The sequence below is a fragment of the Camelus ferus genome, chromosome 16 (assembly GCF_009834535.1).
Source record: "Camelus ferus isolate YT-003-E chromosome 16, BCGSAC_Cfer_1.0, whole genome shotgun sequence".
In the NCBI taxonomy this organism is placed as follows: domain Eukaryota; kingdom Metazoa; phylum Chordata; class Mammalia; order Artiodactyla; family Camelidae; genus Camelus; species Camelus ferus.
The window spans coordinates 8215341-8227818 of record NC_045711.1 but is presented as its reverse complement, the minus strand read 5'-3'; the positions used below and the strand labels follow the sequence as shown (position 1 = coordinate 8227818).

The 12478-nt window shown below is 45.0% G+C and overlaps 1 protein-coding gene and 1 long non-coding RNA gene across 4 annotated transcripts in view; one reads left to right on the top strand and one right to left on the bottom strand.

The window, feature by feature from the left end:
- The window catches only part of MMD (monocyte to macrophage differentiation associated), a 26225-nt gene extending 22801 nt beyond the window's left edge, over positions 1-3424 (bottom strand). Inside the window, exon 1 of one of the 2 annotated variants that reach the window (XM_014553680.2) lies at positions 3118-3424. In XM_014553680.2, the coding sequence (XP_014409166.1) occupies positions 3118-3143 (26 nt within the window). In that variant the 5' untranslated portion in view covers positions 3144-3424. The remainder of the gene's footprint in view (positions 1-3117) is intronic. The other variant, XM_006178146.2, reaches the window with a different exon arrangement.
- Positions 2001-12478, top strand: LOC116669283. Of its 2 annotated transcripts, XR_004326643.1 has the most exons (3): positions 2001-3031; positions 10523-10708; positions 11836-12478. It is a non-coding gene; the product is annotated as an uncharacterized LOC116669283 (long non-coding RNA). The 2 variants fall into 2 exon arrangements; XR_004326642.1 differs by lacking the exons at positions 10523-10708; positions 11836-12478 and adding an exon at positions 5679-6395.

Genomic DNA, 12478 nt, shown 5'->3' with positions numbered 1-12478 from the left:
AACAAAAACAAAAACACAACAGGCAGTCTTGGAAGACTTCCTAATGCTTTTGAATAAGATGCTTTACGGCATATTCAATTTAAAGCTAACCAGTGGTCACAAGGATGGGGCTGAAGAAACATCCGTTTCCTTGGATTTTTGGTTGCCAGGGTGAAGAAATGCGTATGTACCCACAAGATACATTAGAAGCTCTGTGCGTCCAAGGCCCCGGCGCTGTCAGATGTGGTGGGCGGGGAGACAGGTAAATGGCTGCATAGGCAGTAGAGAGGGATGTGAAATTGAACCCTTCAGTCTGCCCCTTCCTAGTTGTGTGATGATGGCAAGTTCTCTTTTACTCTCTGACCCTATTTGCTCTTCTACTAAATGAGTATACAATTTGCCTTCCAGGGTTACAGCTGAGGGTGAGATGAGTAATCTACAGATAGCCTGCCACTGCCTGGCACAGGTAGGCACTAGATAAATGTTAGCAGGTATTCTAATTCATCCGAGATGCTGTGAAAGGGAGAGAATGACCCCCTCCCCGGGGTGGGGCAGTTGAGGGAAGGAATCAAGGGTGGATGGGATAAAGCAAGAAAGATAAAAGGAGTCCCGGTGGGATTCTTCACACCCTAAGCCCTCTGAGAAGCCACGCCTGCATAAAGCCCTCCACTTAGGACAGCGGGCTAAGTGTCCATACGGCCCCCTCCACAGGTACAGCAGAGCTCCGGAAGCTGGTCCAAAGCCACAGTGACCGCCAAGTTTCCATTATGAACGAACCAAAACCAGCAAGGTGTTCAGGTTTTCTTACCATTTAGACATAGCCACAAACTATGGCCTAATGAAATGTTTTTACTGCAGCCAAGTGCTCTTCAGTGGAGTCCTGATACATATATCGGGAGGAGCACATGTGTTCAAAGAAGTGTCCCTCCCTCCACTTCCTCTGCCACTTACCTACCTGTAACTATCCTGAATGCTCAAAAGATGTATAATAAACAGCTTTAAGAGGTGCGGAACAGTAGTCTCAACATTTTAATGCATGGACCACAAAAACCCAGAATTTTACTGTTACATTACTTTATATTTGCAGGCTTTATTTCAGAGTTCAAATTGACCCTTAAAACTATCTTTCCACGATAGCCTATAACAGAAAAATAAGAAATTATAGGACCATTCAGTCATCATAGAAAATCAGGGTAAGTCTAGATGTCATCAAGAAAATAACTGTTAAATATCCATTGATATTGTGCAGCCACTGAGAAAATTATGACATCTATGCTGCACCAAAAGAAAACGCCTGTAATTTTCATTTTTAAATGAATGAAATAGAATACAAAGTCACATTACAACTGTGATAATAAGGACTGGATAGACTAGTGTCCAGCAAAAAGAAGATAGTTCATAAACTGAGATGATACGATCCTATACGAAGGTTGGTTGGATTGTTTTTCCTTTCTCCTAACACTTTAAATGTTTGTGCAACAAATAATAAAACAGATCCTTTTATTTTCTTTCTAGAGAAGAATTCAAAGGATGGGAAAGCAATACAAACCCTTAATCAAATAAAACCCGGTAATTTCACAGAATATTGCCACTGTTCTCTGAAAACAGGAAGAGCACAGATGTGCAGAGAAGCAAAACCAAATCAAACAAACCACATGCATAGGGTTTTCCCAACACGACTGAACCGATGTCATAGCCTCCCTTAAAGCCCCTCCAGTCTTCACTGCTTGACTTCATGTTCTAAAGCCAGAACATCATGGTTGCTTTAGAATACTGATAGGATGTTCCTACTAGGGGAATACTACCAGGCACTCAACACCCTGAGTGATAAGCAATATTCAGAAGTTGACCCAAGACTTCAAACACTTCTGGTGGCACAGTCTACCACAACTCTCCCTGTGTATATTTCATTTCACTCCTTCACCCTTAGGGACAGGAGGAATGAGATATGCTTAAGGGGGGAGAGTGCGTCGATGGATTAGGGAGTTGGAAAGAAAAAAAGTGCACCTTCAAATCTTGAAATAAAAGGCAGTGCCTAAAAGGCAACAATAACCTCCTTGAAAGATTTCATGCATTCTTTTTCTTTTTTCATATCCCCTCTGTCACTGCACACTAAGCTAGCCTGCTCAGGGTGAAGTTCTGGGAGCGGGGATGGCTGCCTGTTTCAGACAAAGGGATGGAGTTAACACAAACACAGGAGATGTGAACTTTCACCCACTTAAACGAAGAATTAAGGGGAAAAAAAAAAAACGGCCGTGCGCTTCCTCTCGGAACTAAGGCCAGCCTCCATCCATTGCTAGATGGTAGAGACCCGGAGTCGGGATTAAGGCCACGGGACCTCCCCAGGTTGGCGTTCCCACCAGCTCTCAAGCGACAGAGCAGCCGGCCAGCCTTCCGGTGGTGCCTCCTCGGTTCCTCCTCCTCCTTTCCTAACACAGGCGACTCAACAGCAGGTCTCATCACCCGAATGCTAACTTGCCCCTCCGCAGCGCCCAAAATAGCATGCCCTGGGACTCCAAACCTGAGAACCCACAAGGCCCGCACTTGGCCAGGCAAGGCTAAACCGGCAGAGCGTGCCTCAGTTTCCCTGCTGCTAGGCCGTTCAAAGACAAAGCACCTAACACGCCCAGCACCCCCAGTTTACCACAAATCTCGCTGCAGGGCGCAGCGGCCAACCGGCCCCAGGTCTGCGCCTCCCAAGAGACCCCCCACGCTGCGCCTCCCAAGGGGTGACGGAGGGCAATGCCAGGGTTGGAAGACCCAGGGGTGGCGCCTGCGGCTGGGGGTCGGGTCCTCCGAGCAAGCAAGAGCCCTGCCTGGATAGCAGTCAGAGGGTGAAGCCGGGTGAGCAATGAGATCCCCTGGGAGGAGGGCAGGCTCGGGGTCTGAGGTCTGGGAATCCGAGGTCTGGTCAGCAGATCGCGAGGAGGTACCGGGGTCAGACACGAGATCCTGGTGCTAGGAGGAAAAGGATTGCCCAGGGACAGCCGGGCGCGGAATCTCCCATGTCAGTGCCCGGCCAAAGCGCCAGATCCACCAGGGATGGACCCAGGTGAGGAGCCGGGACCCACGCCGCAGGAGGCGGGATCCAGGACCTTTCCGGCACGAGCAAAGGGGCGGGGGCGCCATGCTTCTCACCGCTGGAATCGATTCTGGAACCGCATTGATCCTCTGCTCGTCCTCGGGGGCCGGGAGCTCTGTCTCGTCTGCGCCGGCGGCCGGGCGGGCGGCCCTCATGAGCCTGGGCTGCTCCGGAGGCCGCCGCGTGCCCGGCGGACCGCTCGGCGGGTCAGGGATGGAATGGGTCAGGCTGGGGGTCGGGACCGGGCCGAAGCCAAACCGGGCAGCTGGGGGCGGGAGGGAGGCCGCTTAAACGGCCCGGGCGCCTCCCGCCTCCCGCCTCCGGGCTCCTCCGCCCCCGGGCGCCCGCGCCCCGCCCCGAGCCCAGCTCCGCCCCCATCCGTTCGGCCCGCCTGCGTGCTCCCCCTGGCGCCAGCGCGTCACCGCGCTGGGCGGCCAATCAGCGCCCCGAGAGGAGCAGCGGCGTAGCTGCCATTCATCCCTCAGGGCCGGGGCGGAGGGGCGGGGCCTCGCGGCGGAGGGGCGGGGCGCCAGGGAGGGGCGGAGGAGCCGGGAGGGCAGCACACTTCTGGAAGGGGTAGAGTTGGAGCGTGAAATTACAAGTGGCAGAGGGCAGAGGAAGAGAAATTGTAAAGGGGGAGGTGGGGCACGAGTCATAAAAGCAGCTATAAAGAAAATAGCCCCCAACGGGGACCCCTGTCTGCGATCTAGTCCTGGCTCTGTGTCATTGGTTCGTTCTTCATGATCTATTTCTCCATCCCTCTGTTCATTTATTTCTTCATCGTTTGCAGGACCAGCTACCCCTAGGCTGTTGTGTGAGGTTCCAGGGCAGATTTAAAACCTTTCCTTGTCTGTCACGCGAGGAGTATCGTCTAACTCAGATTCCATGAGAACCGCCAACGAGGAGCCCTCCCAGGGATACTTATGTGTTATTCTTTATTTATTTTAGTCCAGGCAGCCTCCAGATAAACCAAAAAGTAGATCTGAATCAGGGTCCTGTGGCAAAATGTAAACCTCCAGGCTTGCTGGAAGAGAGTTTCAAACGATACTGAATAGAATGTCTGATTTCTTGCCCTTTCCCTTATAACCCCTGGAATGTAGGTGTGCTCATCTCCAGGTAGCCTGTCCACACTGTCTCCCACACCCCAAACTTCAGACTCTCAAGGGGGCATTAGGTCAGCCTGTTAGGAGTGTTTACTCTGCATGCGGTGGAGTGTTGGAAAACTGGAAACTCACCCATAATTCTAGTTTCCTTTTTCTTTAACATCTTCCAAGTTGGCAGGATCTAGAAGGGTGCTTTCCGTGGCTATTTAATTATTTCATTAATTTCCCCAAGAACTCCAGGAGACAAGCATTATCTTAGTCATTTCACGGATAAGGAGGCTGAGAGATTTAGAAACTTGTCAAAAGCAAAACTAGGAATTGTGCCTAGCTTTGTCTAACAATAGCTTTAGCTTCAGATCCTTTCAGTGCACGAAAGGGCCACTCCCTAAGTTTTAAAGTAGTGTATCTGGGGGAAAGGTATAGCTTAAAAGATAGAGCGCATGTTCAACACCCAGGAGGTCCTGAGTTCAATCCCTGGTACCCCATCCAAGCCAAAATCAATGAAGAAACTTAGTTATGCCCCACTCAGGAAACAATACCAGCAAAGCATGTGTTTTCATTAAAGTGGTATGTCTGTTTTAAAAAAAATTTTTTTTTCTGGAAATCAGAAAAATGAGCATGGATTGAAGGTTTACTAATCTACTCTGAGCATCCACTGGGCTAAATAAATTGGTAAGCAAGGGAAAGGTTGCAAAGGAAATAACTAATAAAAAATAGAAATAGCATAGGAGGGGTTAAAAAAAATGACAATGAACCAACAGATGCAAAGTCACATCCTAGTGATGACTTAAGAATGTGCAGAAGTCTGTAAGAAGCTATCAAAGTGTGGTGGAGCTAACTGGGGAATGGAGTGCATGAGAGATGGAAGTTTGGAGATGGGTTTTGAAAGACATGATGGGCATGACTTGGCACACAGCCTTTCATACGGGACGACAGCTTGAACAAGGAGATGTGGTCAGTATGGGGAAAATTGGTATGTGGCCACCTAGATTTAGAAACATCAGTATGAATGGCATTTAATCAAGAAAAAAAAATTAGTCAGATAAAAATCAGGTTGAATTGATAGAATAAAATACCTTGACTGACAGTGGCCTCTTCCACAGAAATATTGCAGGAATGTTATATGTGGGAATATTAACTGAAAATGGCTTGTGGAAACAATATGATCAAAATTTAAATCAACCTCATTGTTGGTGACTCTCCCCCAGAAGTGAAAGCAATTCTCAAGAGATTTTTTAAAAAGAGAGAAAGAAGAAAAGTAAAGAAACAGCCTGAGATTATTTATGTGAACACCTGCCACATTTTTTTTGTTTTTTTTTGTTTTTTTTTCAGTGAGGTGACCATTTGAATGGTTTTGAGGAGAAATCCCAAGTATGTTTTCAGAAAAGAGGTGCTAAATTTGACCTAGAGATGAGTTTGGGAGTGCAAGAAAACGGAAAGTTTTTGCATTAGCAGGATGTGACATTTTTGATGAGCTCAGACATTCACTAGTTCTTCTTTCTGCAAAACTGCAGACAAGTATTTGCATAGCCTATGCCTAGAAGAAAGGATTTGTGACCGTGCAGATGCCAGCTGCAGTGGAATCTCTTGGGAGAACACCTGTCCTGCTTGCTGAGGGACACAGAATTCCTGGACTGGATGCTGACCATATGAGGAAGCACCTGGAAGCTAGACCTTCATCTGCTATCCTCCAATCAGAAAATAGCAGCTCTGCTCCAGACTGTGACTCCAGATGCCCAGGAAGATTGCCTGAACTTCTGATTGCAAGTCTTGTTCTGTGACTGGCTTTCAGTCTGTCTCTTTCCAAGTATGACAAAGTCAAGCAGTTATTAAAATATAAATGCTGCCAGCCTTTTCCCTTTCCTGAAGAGAGGGATGCTATCTTAGTCTTAGTTCTTAGTCTTTTGTCCACATTCCCTGATGATCTGGTCTGAATGTTTATGAACCCCAAAATTCATGTGTTGAAATCATGATGCTCAATGTGACGGTATTAGGAGGGGGCCCTTTGGGAGGTGATTAGGTGGACCACCACCCTCATGAATGAGGTTAAAGCCCTCATAAAAGAGGCATGAGAGAGCTCCCTGGTCCCTTTTACCATGTGAGGACACAAGAAGTCAGCAGTCTGCAACCCAGAAGAGGGCTTTGACCAGAACCTGACCATGCTGGCACCCTGATCTTGGACTTCCAGCCTCCAGAACTGTGATGAATAAATTTCTATGGTTGATAAGCCACCAAATCTTGGGGTTTTTTAAATAGAAGCCCAATTAGACTAAGACATCTGATTTTTTGAGGCGTGCCTCTCTTTCATGCACAGTTCCTAAACTTTCATGATGAAAACAATGGGGAAAAAAAAAGAGATTCAAAGAGAAAGAAGACGCGTTGGCAGATATGCTATATTGGTCTACATGATGAAGATGAGCAAGAGAAAAATATTCCATAATCTGGGGGATATTGGTAAAGGTATTTTGTGAGATGGGGAGGGATTTAGGTAAGTAAGAAGATTCTTAGAATTGTGGGATGTGAGAAGAATAGGAAAGGGATTGTGAGAAATTTTGCCAAGAGTATGACCCAGATACTCTAATATTTTGCAAGTTTAGAACTACACCCCCCACCCCTTATTTTAAATTATTCTTGGCTCTTTGGTTGTATTTACTTGAAACAACTTCTTTTAGAGACTGAACCACATGGAAGAGGGATGTGCAATAGTTACACAGATTCAATGTCCTGCAACTTTTACATCTAGTAGCTCACTTTATCCTTAAAACCCTCCTGTGAGGTAGATAATATCATATCTATTTTGTAGATAAAGAAGTGAAATCTTAAAGAGGTTTTATGAGTTACTGAAATTTGTAAGTATAAATGACAAAGTCAAGATATGAGCCTAGGTTTTCCGACCCCAAGCCCCAGTGCTTTCTGCCCTTCCATCCTCATCATAGTATATGAGTATGTGCCATGCCTCATCACAGCCAGCCATGTTCTATTCCCAGTGGACAAGCAATAAATAACATTATTCTGGCTGTTGTGGTTGTTTCCCCTTGCCCCCACCCCCAAAAGGAACTTTGTATGAATGTGGAACATTCTGACTGCCTCATGATGTTTTTAAAGTCCCTGCTGAGCACAGAGGGTAAGGATTGCTGCAGCTCTTTCTTCCAGCGAAGGCTTGAGAGGTGATGAGAATCAGGATGGGAATGCCAGTGAATACAAAGAGGATCCCAAGAGACCAAAATGGGAACAGAATGAAAGTTGGTGGCAGCGGTTCCCAAACTGTGATTCAGAAGCCACAAGATTACACTGGGGGCTGTCATATTGGTCTGTATGAAAGCTCATGTCTATGCTTCGCTTCCGTCAGAAAGAATAAAGAATTATATTTTACAAAATGCAGATACCTCCTTAATTGGGGTCATTTAGTCATTTATCTTGATGATTCTTATTTACCTAGATACGGGTTTCCTAAACCCATGGAGATAGTCAATCGTAAAATCTTTTATTCTGCCGAAGTCCACCATGAACTGAAAATATTTGAGGGGTTCTTGGTGTTTGTATGGGCTCAGCTATCCTATTTGTTCATGATAAATAAGAGGTGCTGACAAGTTGAAGCACAGCTTCTCTTGACGAGAGAAAAGCAGAGTGTGTTGGTGTGAATGGCCACGAGCACTTGTTAACTTGCACGCACTGAAAGATGCTGCTCAGAAGCTTCACCTGCTTCTGTAGAGTGTCCAGAGCCGTCATCCTTCATTTATTTGTAAACCAAATGCAACTAGACCTCCTTGGATAAGCCCCTTGTTTGTCCATTTCTGCTGTATAAATTTCTTATACTTGGAAGAAACACAAGATCCCAAATGATCCTCTAAAAAGAATAGAAAAGTATTATCAGTTGTTACTAAAGTTCTTGTGAAAATGGAAAAGGGAATTGACATTGTGTATATTGACTGAAAAAAAGCCTGCACAACCTAAAAGTTGAAAATTATGTTTTATTCAGAGACATTACTGAGGACAATAGCCTGGAAACAGCCTCTCAGATAGCTCTGAGGAACTGTTCCAAAGAGGTAAGGGAAGAGCCAAGAAATATAGGAGTTTTTGCTGGGAAAAAAAAACAAAACAAAACAAAAAACAAAACAAAACAAAAAGAACAACTGTGTAGTCAAACATCCAAAGATTACTGCTAATCACAAAAGACAGGTATCTCAAGTTAATTATTTTAGTGCCTTTCTCTGTATGGGAAGATGCAAGAGTCTGGGGTCATTGAAATTATTCCTTTGATGTGCATCTTACCTATCTAGGGCCAGTAGCTTGTTTTTCTCCATCCTGAATTCCCCTCAGGGCACATGATCAGGGGCGGCTGGCTGCAGAGACTGCCGGCTTGATGCAGGCATAATTCATTGTTTACCGGAACAGCAGGCAACATTCATTGTTTACTTGAAATGGCAGGCAACACCTTTTTTTATCCACATGTATCACTCTTAAACATCTCTTTCTTCAAAATTCTACATCTTGTGGGAGCTGCCATTTCTCTTTCTGCCAAACAACCCCATTTTCCCATCTAACATTTTTTTCTCCATGCCAGTGGGGAAAACACTCCACTTCCAGAAGGTCTGGCTGTACGTTTTCTCAAGCAAAGAAATTGGTTTTGTTTTTGTTTTTGTTTTTGTTTTTGCTCCTATAATTTGCATTTCCAAGAATCACTCTGCTGTGCAAAACCAAAGTTCTTAGTGGAGATCTAACTTCCTTGAAAGATGCAGGAAAGGAAGGATTTTAAAATAACTAATAATTTATTATTTTTCTCTATCATATGATTATTCAACAAACATTTATTGCAAATTTAATGAGCACCTAGCTGCCAGATACAAAGTAGAGCAAAATGCCCTATCCGCAGGGAAAATCCAGACGGTGGGAGAGAAAGACAGTTGACCATAAATGACTGTTCAGTGTGTTGAAGGCTCTGATGCAGCATTGCTTATGGTAATTCAATGACACATAATAAGAGTCACTAATGATATTGAAGCAGGGCAGGAAGGAAGGCTTTTAAGAGGAGATGACGTAGGAACTTAGTACCCAGTGATTAGATGACAGAGTAAGCTAAACAAGGAAGGTAAAGAAGTTGACATTCAATGGAGAGCTGTTAGCAGATAAGGTAGTGGGTCCCTGGAGAAAGGGAATCAGGCATGGCTTTCTTGACCAAAGAGAAGCTATGGTTGGCTTAACCCATCCAGGGATCTAAGCCTGGCCATCATGCTTGTCCTTAAACAGGTCTCAGTAATAATGATCTTAAGGGAACAAAAGAACAAATGACTGTTATCAGGCAAGAGAAGTAACAATAGCAAAGATAAAAAATCAGTTGTAAAGACTCCCAGTTCTGTTTCAGTGGGAAAGATTAGCCTGAAGCACCATCTTGAGCTGTGGTGGAGAATTTAAACCACCCCCTCCCCCGCAAGCACTCAACCAACATGTGGAGAAGGCTAGTGCTCTCTGGGAGTCATAAAACCCCCACTCCTGCGCTTTCTGTGCCTGGAGCCTATTGACATCTTAACTCCCACAGCCCACTGCAGTACTCTTCCTGTCCCTGCATTTCTGCAAGATAAAAACATCTTCTCTTGATGTGTGTTTATCCTAACGAAGCTAAATCGCCCCAAGAAATAGCCCATCTCACAATCCCCTAGGTGGACAGGACTCATTTCCTGCCCTTATCAATTCATAAATCCTATTGTAATTGACTGTTCTTCAATTGAAAAAAAAAAAAGGAGTTCCTGACAGATTTTACAACCACTCTGGTACCTGTGCGTGAATTGATGACACCACCCCTGCTCCTTGTGGTCACAGCCTTGTCCCTCCAAATAAAAGACCCTGCATGGCCACCCTCGGAGCTCACGCAGGCACATCTCATCCATGTGGCCCCCTGTTGCCAGTAACAGTGCACCTATTAAATTTTCCTAAACATTCCTCAGGTCTTTGGTAAATTCTTTTACCGCCCACGTTGTGTCCGCACACAACAGATCTCAACCAGAACCTCAGAGCTGATGATGTAGAACTTTTCTGACCCTAATGATCTCAATCAACTAAAGCTTGGATTCTGTCAACCTTCGCCACAATTCTACTCTGAATTCTTCTCTGCTTAAGCCCTTTCATGAATATGCATATGTGCTTAGCTTACCACTTCCCTAATTTTGCTGTTCAGGGAGACATTGCTTTGGGGAAGATCCTTGGTGTTCTCCTTACTTGCTGCAAGTAATAAATACTTCCTTCACCTGCTCTTTGGCTTGTCTTTTGGCTCTACACCCACCAAGAGGGGAATCCAGTTTTCAGGTAACAAATTTTGGCAACCTAGATAAGACATCTTGGCTAACCTCTTGGTTTCTTCCAGCTCCCAACAGGCTTCGTGGTGGGCTGTGGCAGCTCACCTGGGGGAATTTGTCTTTGTTGCTGGGGGACCTGAGAGGATGGGTACAGGAGAATCTGTCTTAGCACCTGCTTTGTTGGGTGCCTACACCCCAACTCACAGAACAGACTCAGCAGCCACTCTACACATCTAAGTAGTCCTTTTGGAGAGGTGAGTGCCATTTACCCCGCAAATCAGCTTCAGGGCTCTGTCCCCATCTCAAGGGGGAACGAAGGGACAATCCAGGGACTGCACAGTTAATCTGATCTGGTCTGGTCAGCTTGGAGGGTCTGAGAGATTGTAGGACAACCCTGTCCTCCAAGTCTTGGAGGCTGATCAGGGAGGCCTGATTGTGAAAGGCCTCAGTGAGACCATCTATGTCTCTCCTGGCTTTGGCCCTCATTAGGGGGTCCTGGTAACTAGAATTACTTGTAGAGGGGTGCTAGTTTGGTATACCTGAACAACCTGAGTGTACACTTTTAAATTATTAATTGGAAAAACTTACTTACCAACTCTCTAGAGAAGGAAATTTTCAGTGGGCTAAGAACAGCTGAATTTGTGCCTCCACCAACACTTATTATAGATCTCTTGGTTAGGGACAAATCTTCAACCAAACAGATCTGAGGATATGGGGGACAATATATTTGTCCCCTCTGACAGCCCATTAGGGTGTAGTCTGAATTTTTGGAAACTCTATGGCTATACCTCAGTGACAAAAAAAATAAAAACAACTTTTTTTTTTTTTTTTTTTGGCAATACTGTCTGGCCACAATACCAGCTAGGTGAGCAGGAGAAATAGAGAATGGCTCACTAAATTATAACACCATTTTCTAACTTTTCAGTTTTGTAAAAGCAAAGAATAAAAATTCCTCTGCCTTTTTGGGTAAGATTAGAGACTGGCTTAGGAGATACACTACCCTGGACCCTAAGGATCCAAGAAGTGCAGTGGTAATAAATACCTAGTTCGTATCTCAGAGTACTCCAGATATTTGCTGCAAACTTCGAAAGATTATGGTGGGACCTAGCATCCTCACCTCCCAACTAGTTGAAGTGGCCCTTAGGGTTTTCAATAACCAGGACATGGCAGAAGAAAAAAAAAAAAAAAAAAGAAAAGGACTAAAAGCAGAACACCCCAGGTGTGGATGAGTGCCCCCTGCCCCCAACGTGGGGTATGCAGACTTCCAATGAAACTAGGACCTAGTCAGTGCACTTACTGCAGGAAAGAGGGACATTGGATGAGGGAACGCCCTCACTGTCCCCAGAGAGAGAAAGGCTGAACTAAGCATCCTTCCTTTCAGCTCCCAGGAGCTGAAGAAGAGGACTGATGGGGCCTGGGGCTCCCCAGTGCGTGCCGCAAGATGCCATCCCAATCTCCCCTGAGGAGCCTCACTTACAAGTCAAGTAAAGCCATTTGAATTTTTATTAGATACCGGAGCCGCATTCTCAGTGTGGGCACCCTGAAAGGGTCCCCCTCCAAGAGGGGACACGTCAAATGAGGATCAGAAAACAGAGATAGTAGGAAATCTCACCCTTGGACATGGCCGAGATGAGGCTCCTTTGACATTCTAAAACTCGTTTTGCTTTGTGGTTAATAAAAACTGGCTTTATAGGAGGAACTTGCATATCTCTCCCTGTGCTTTTGAGATGTAAATATTCTACCCAGGCTCTCAGGAACCTTCCTCTAGACCATTCTTAATTTCTGAGACTGAAAAAAAAAAAGGCCTTTTTAAACTCAAGCAGAACTATGAGATCTCTGTGTATATGTGGATGTAAGTATGTCTATGTTCATTATAGATATGAAATGTCTTTACATCCAGATAGTATTATCAAAATTAATTTGGGAATGAGCTCTATTTAATAGTCTTAAGGGAAATTGAGTGCTTATATAAATTCCCAGAAATATAAAAAAAACTGCCTAGAATGAATTTAGGGTTTATGTGA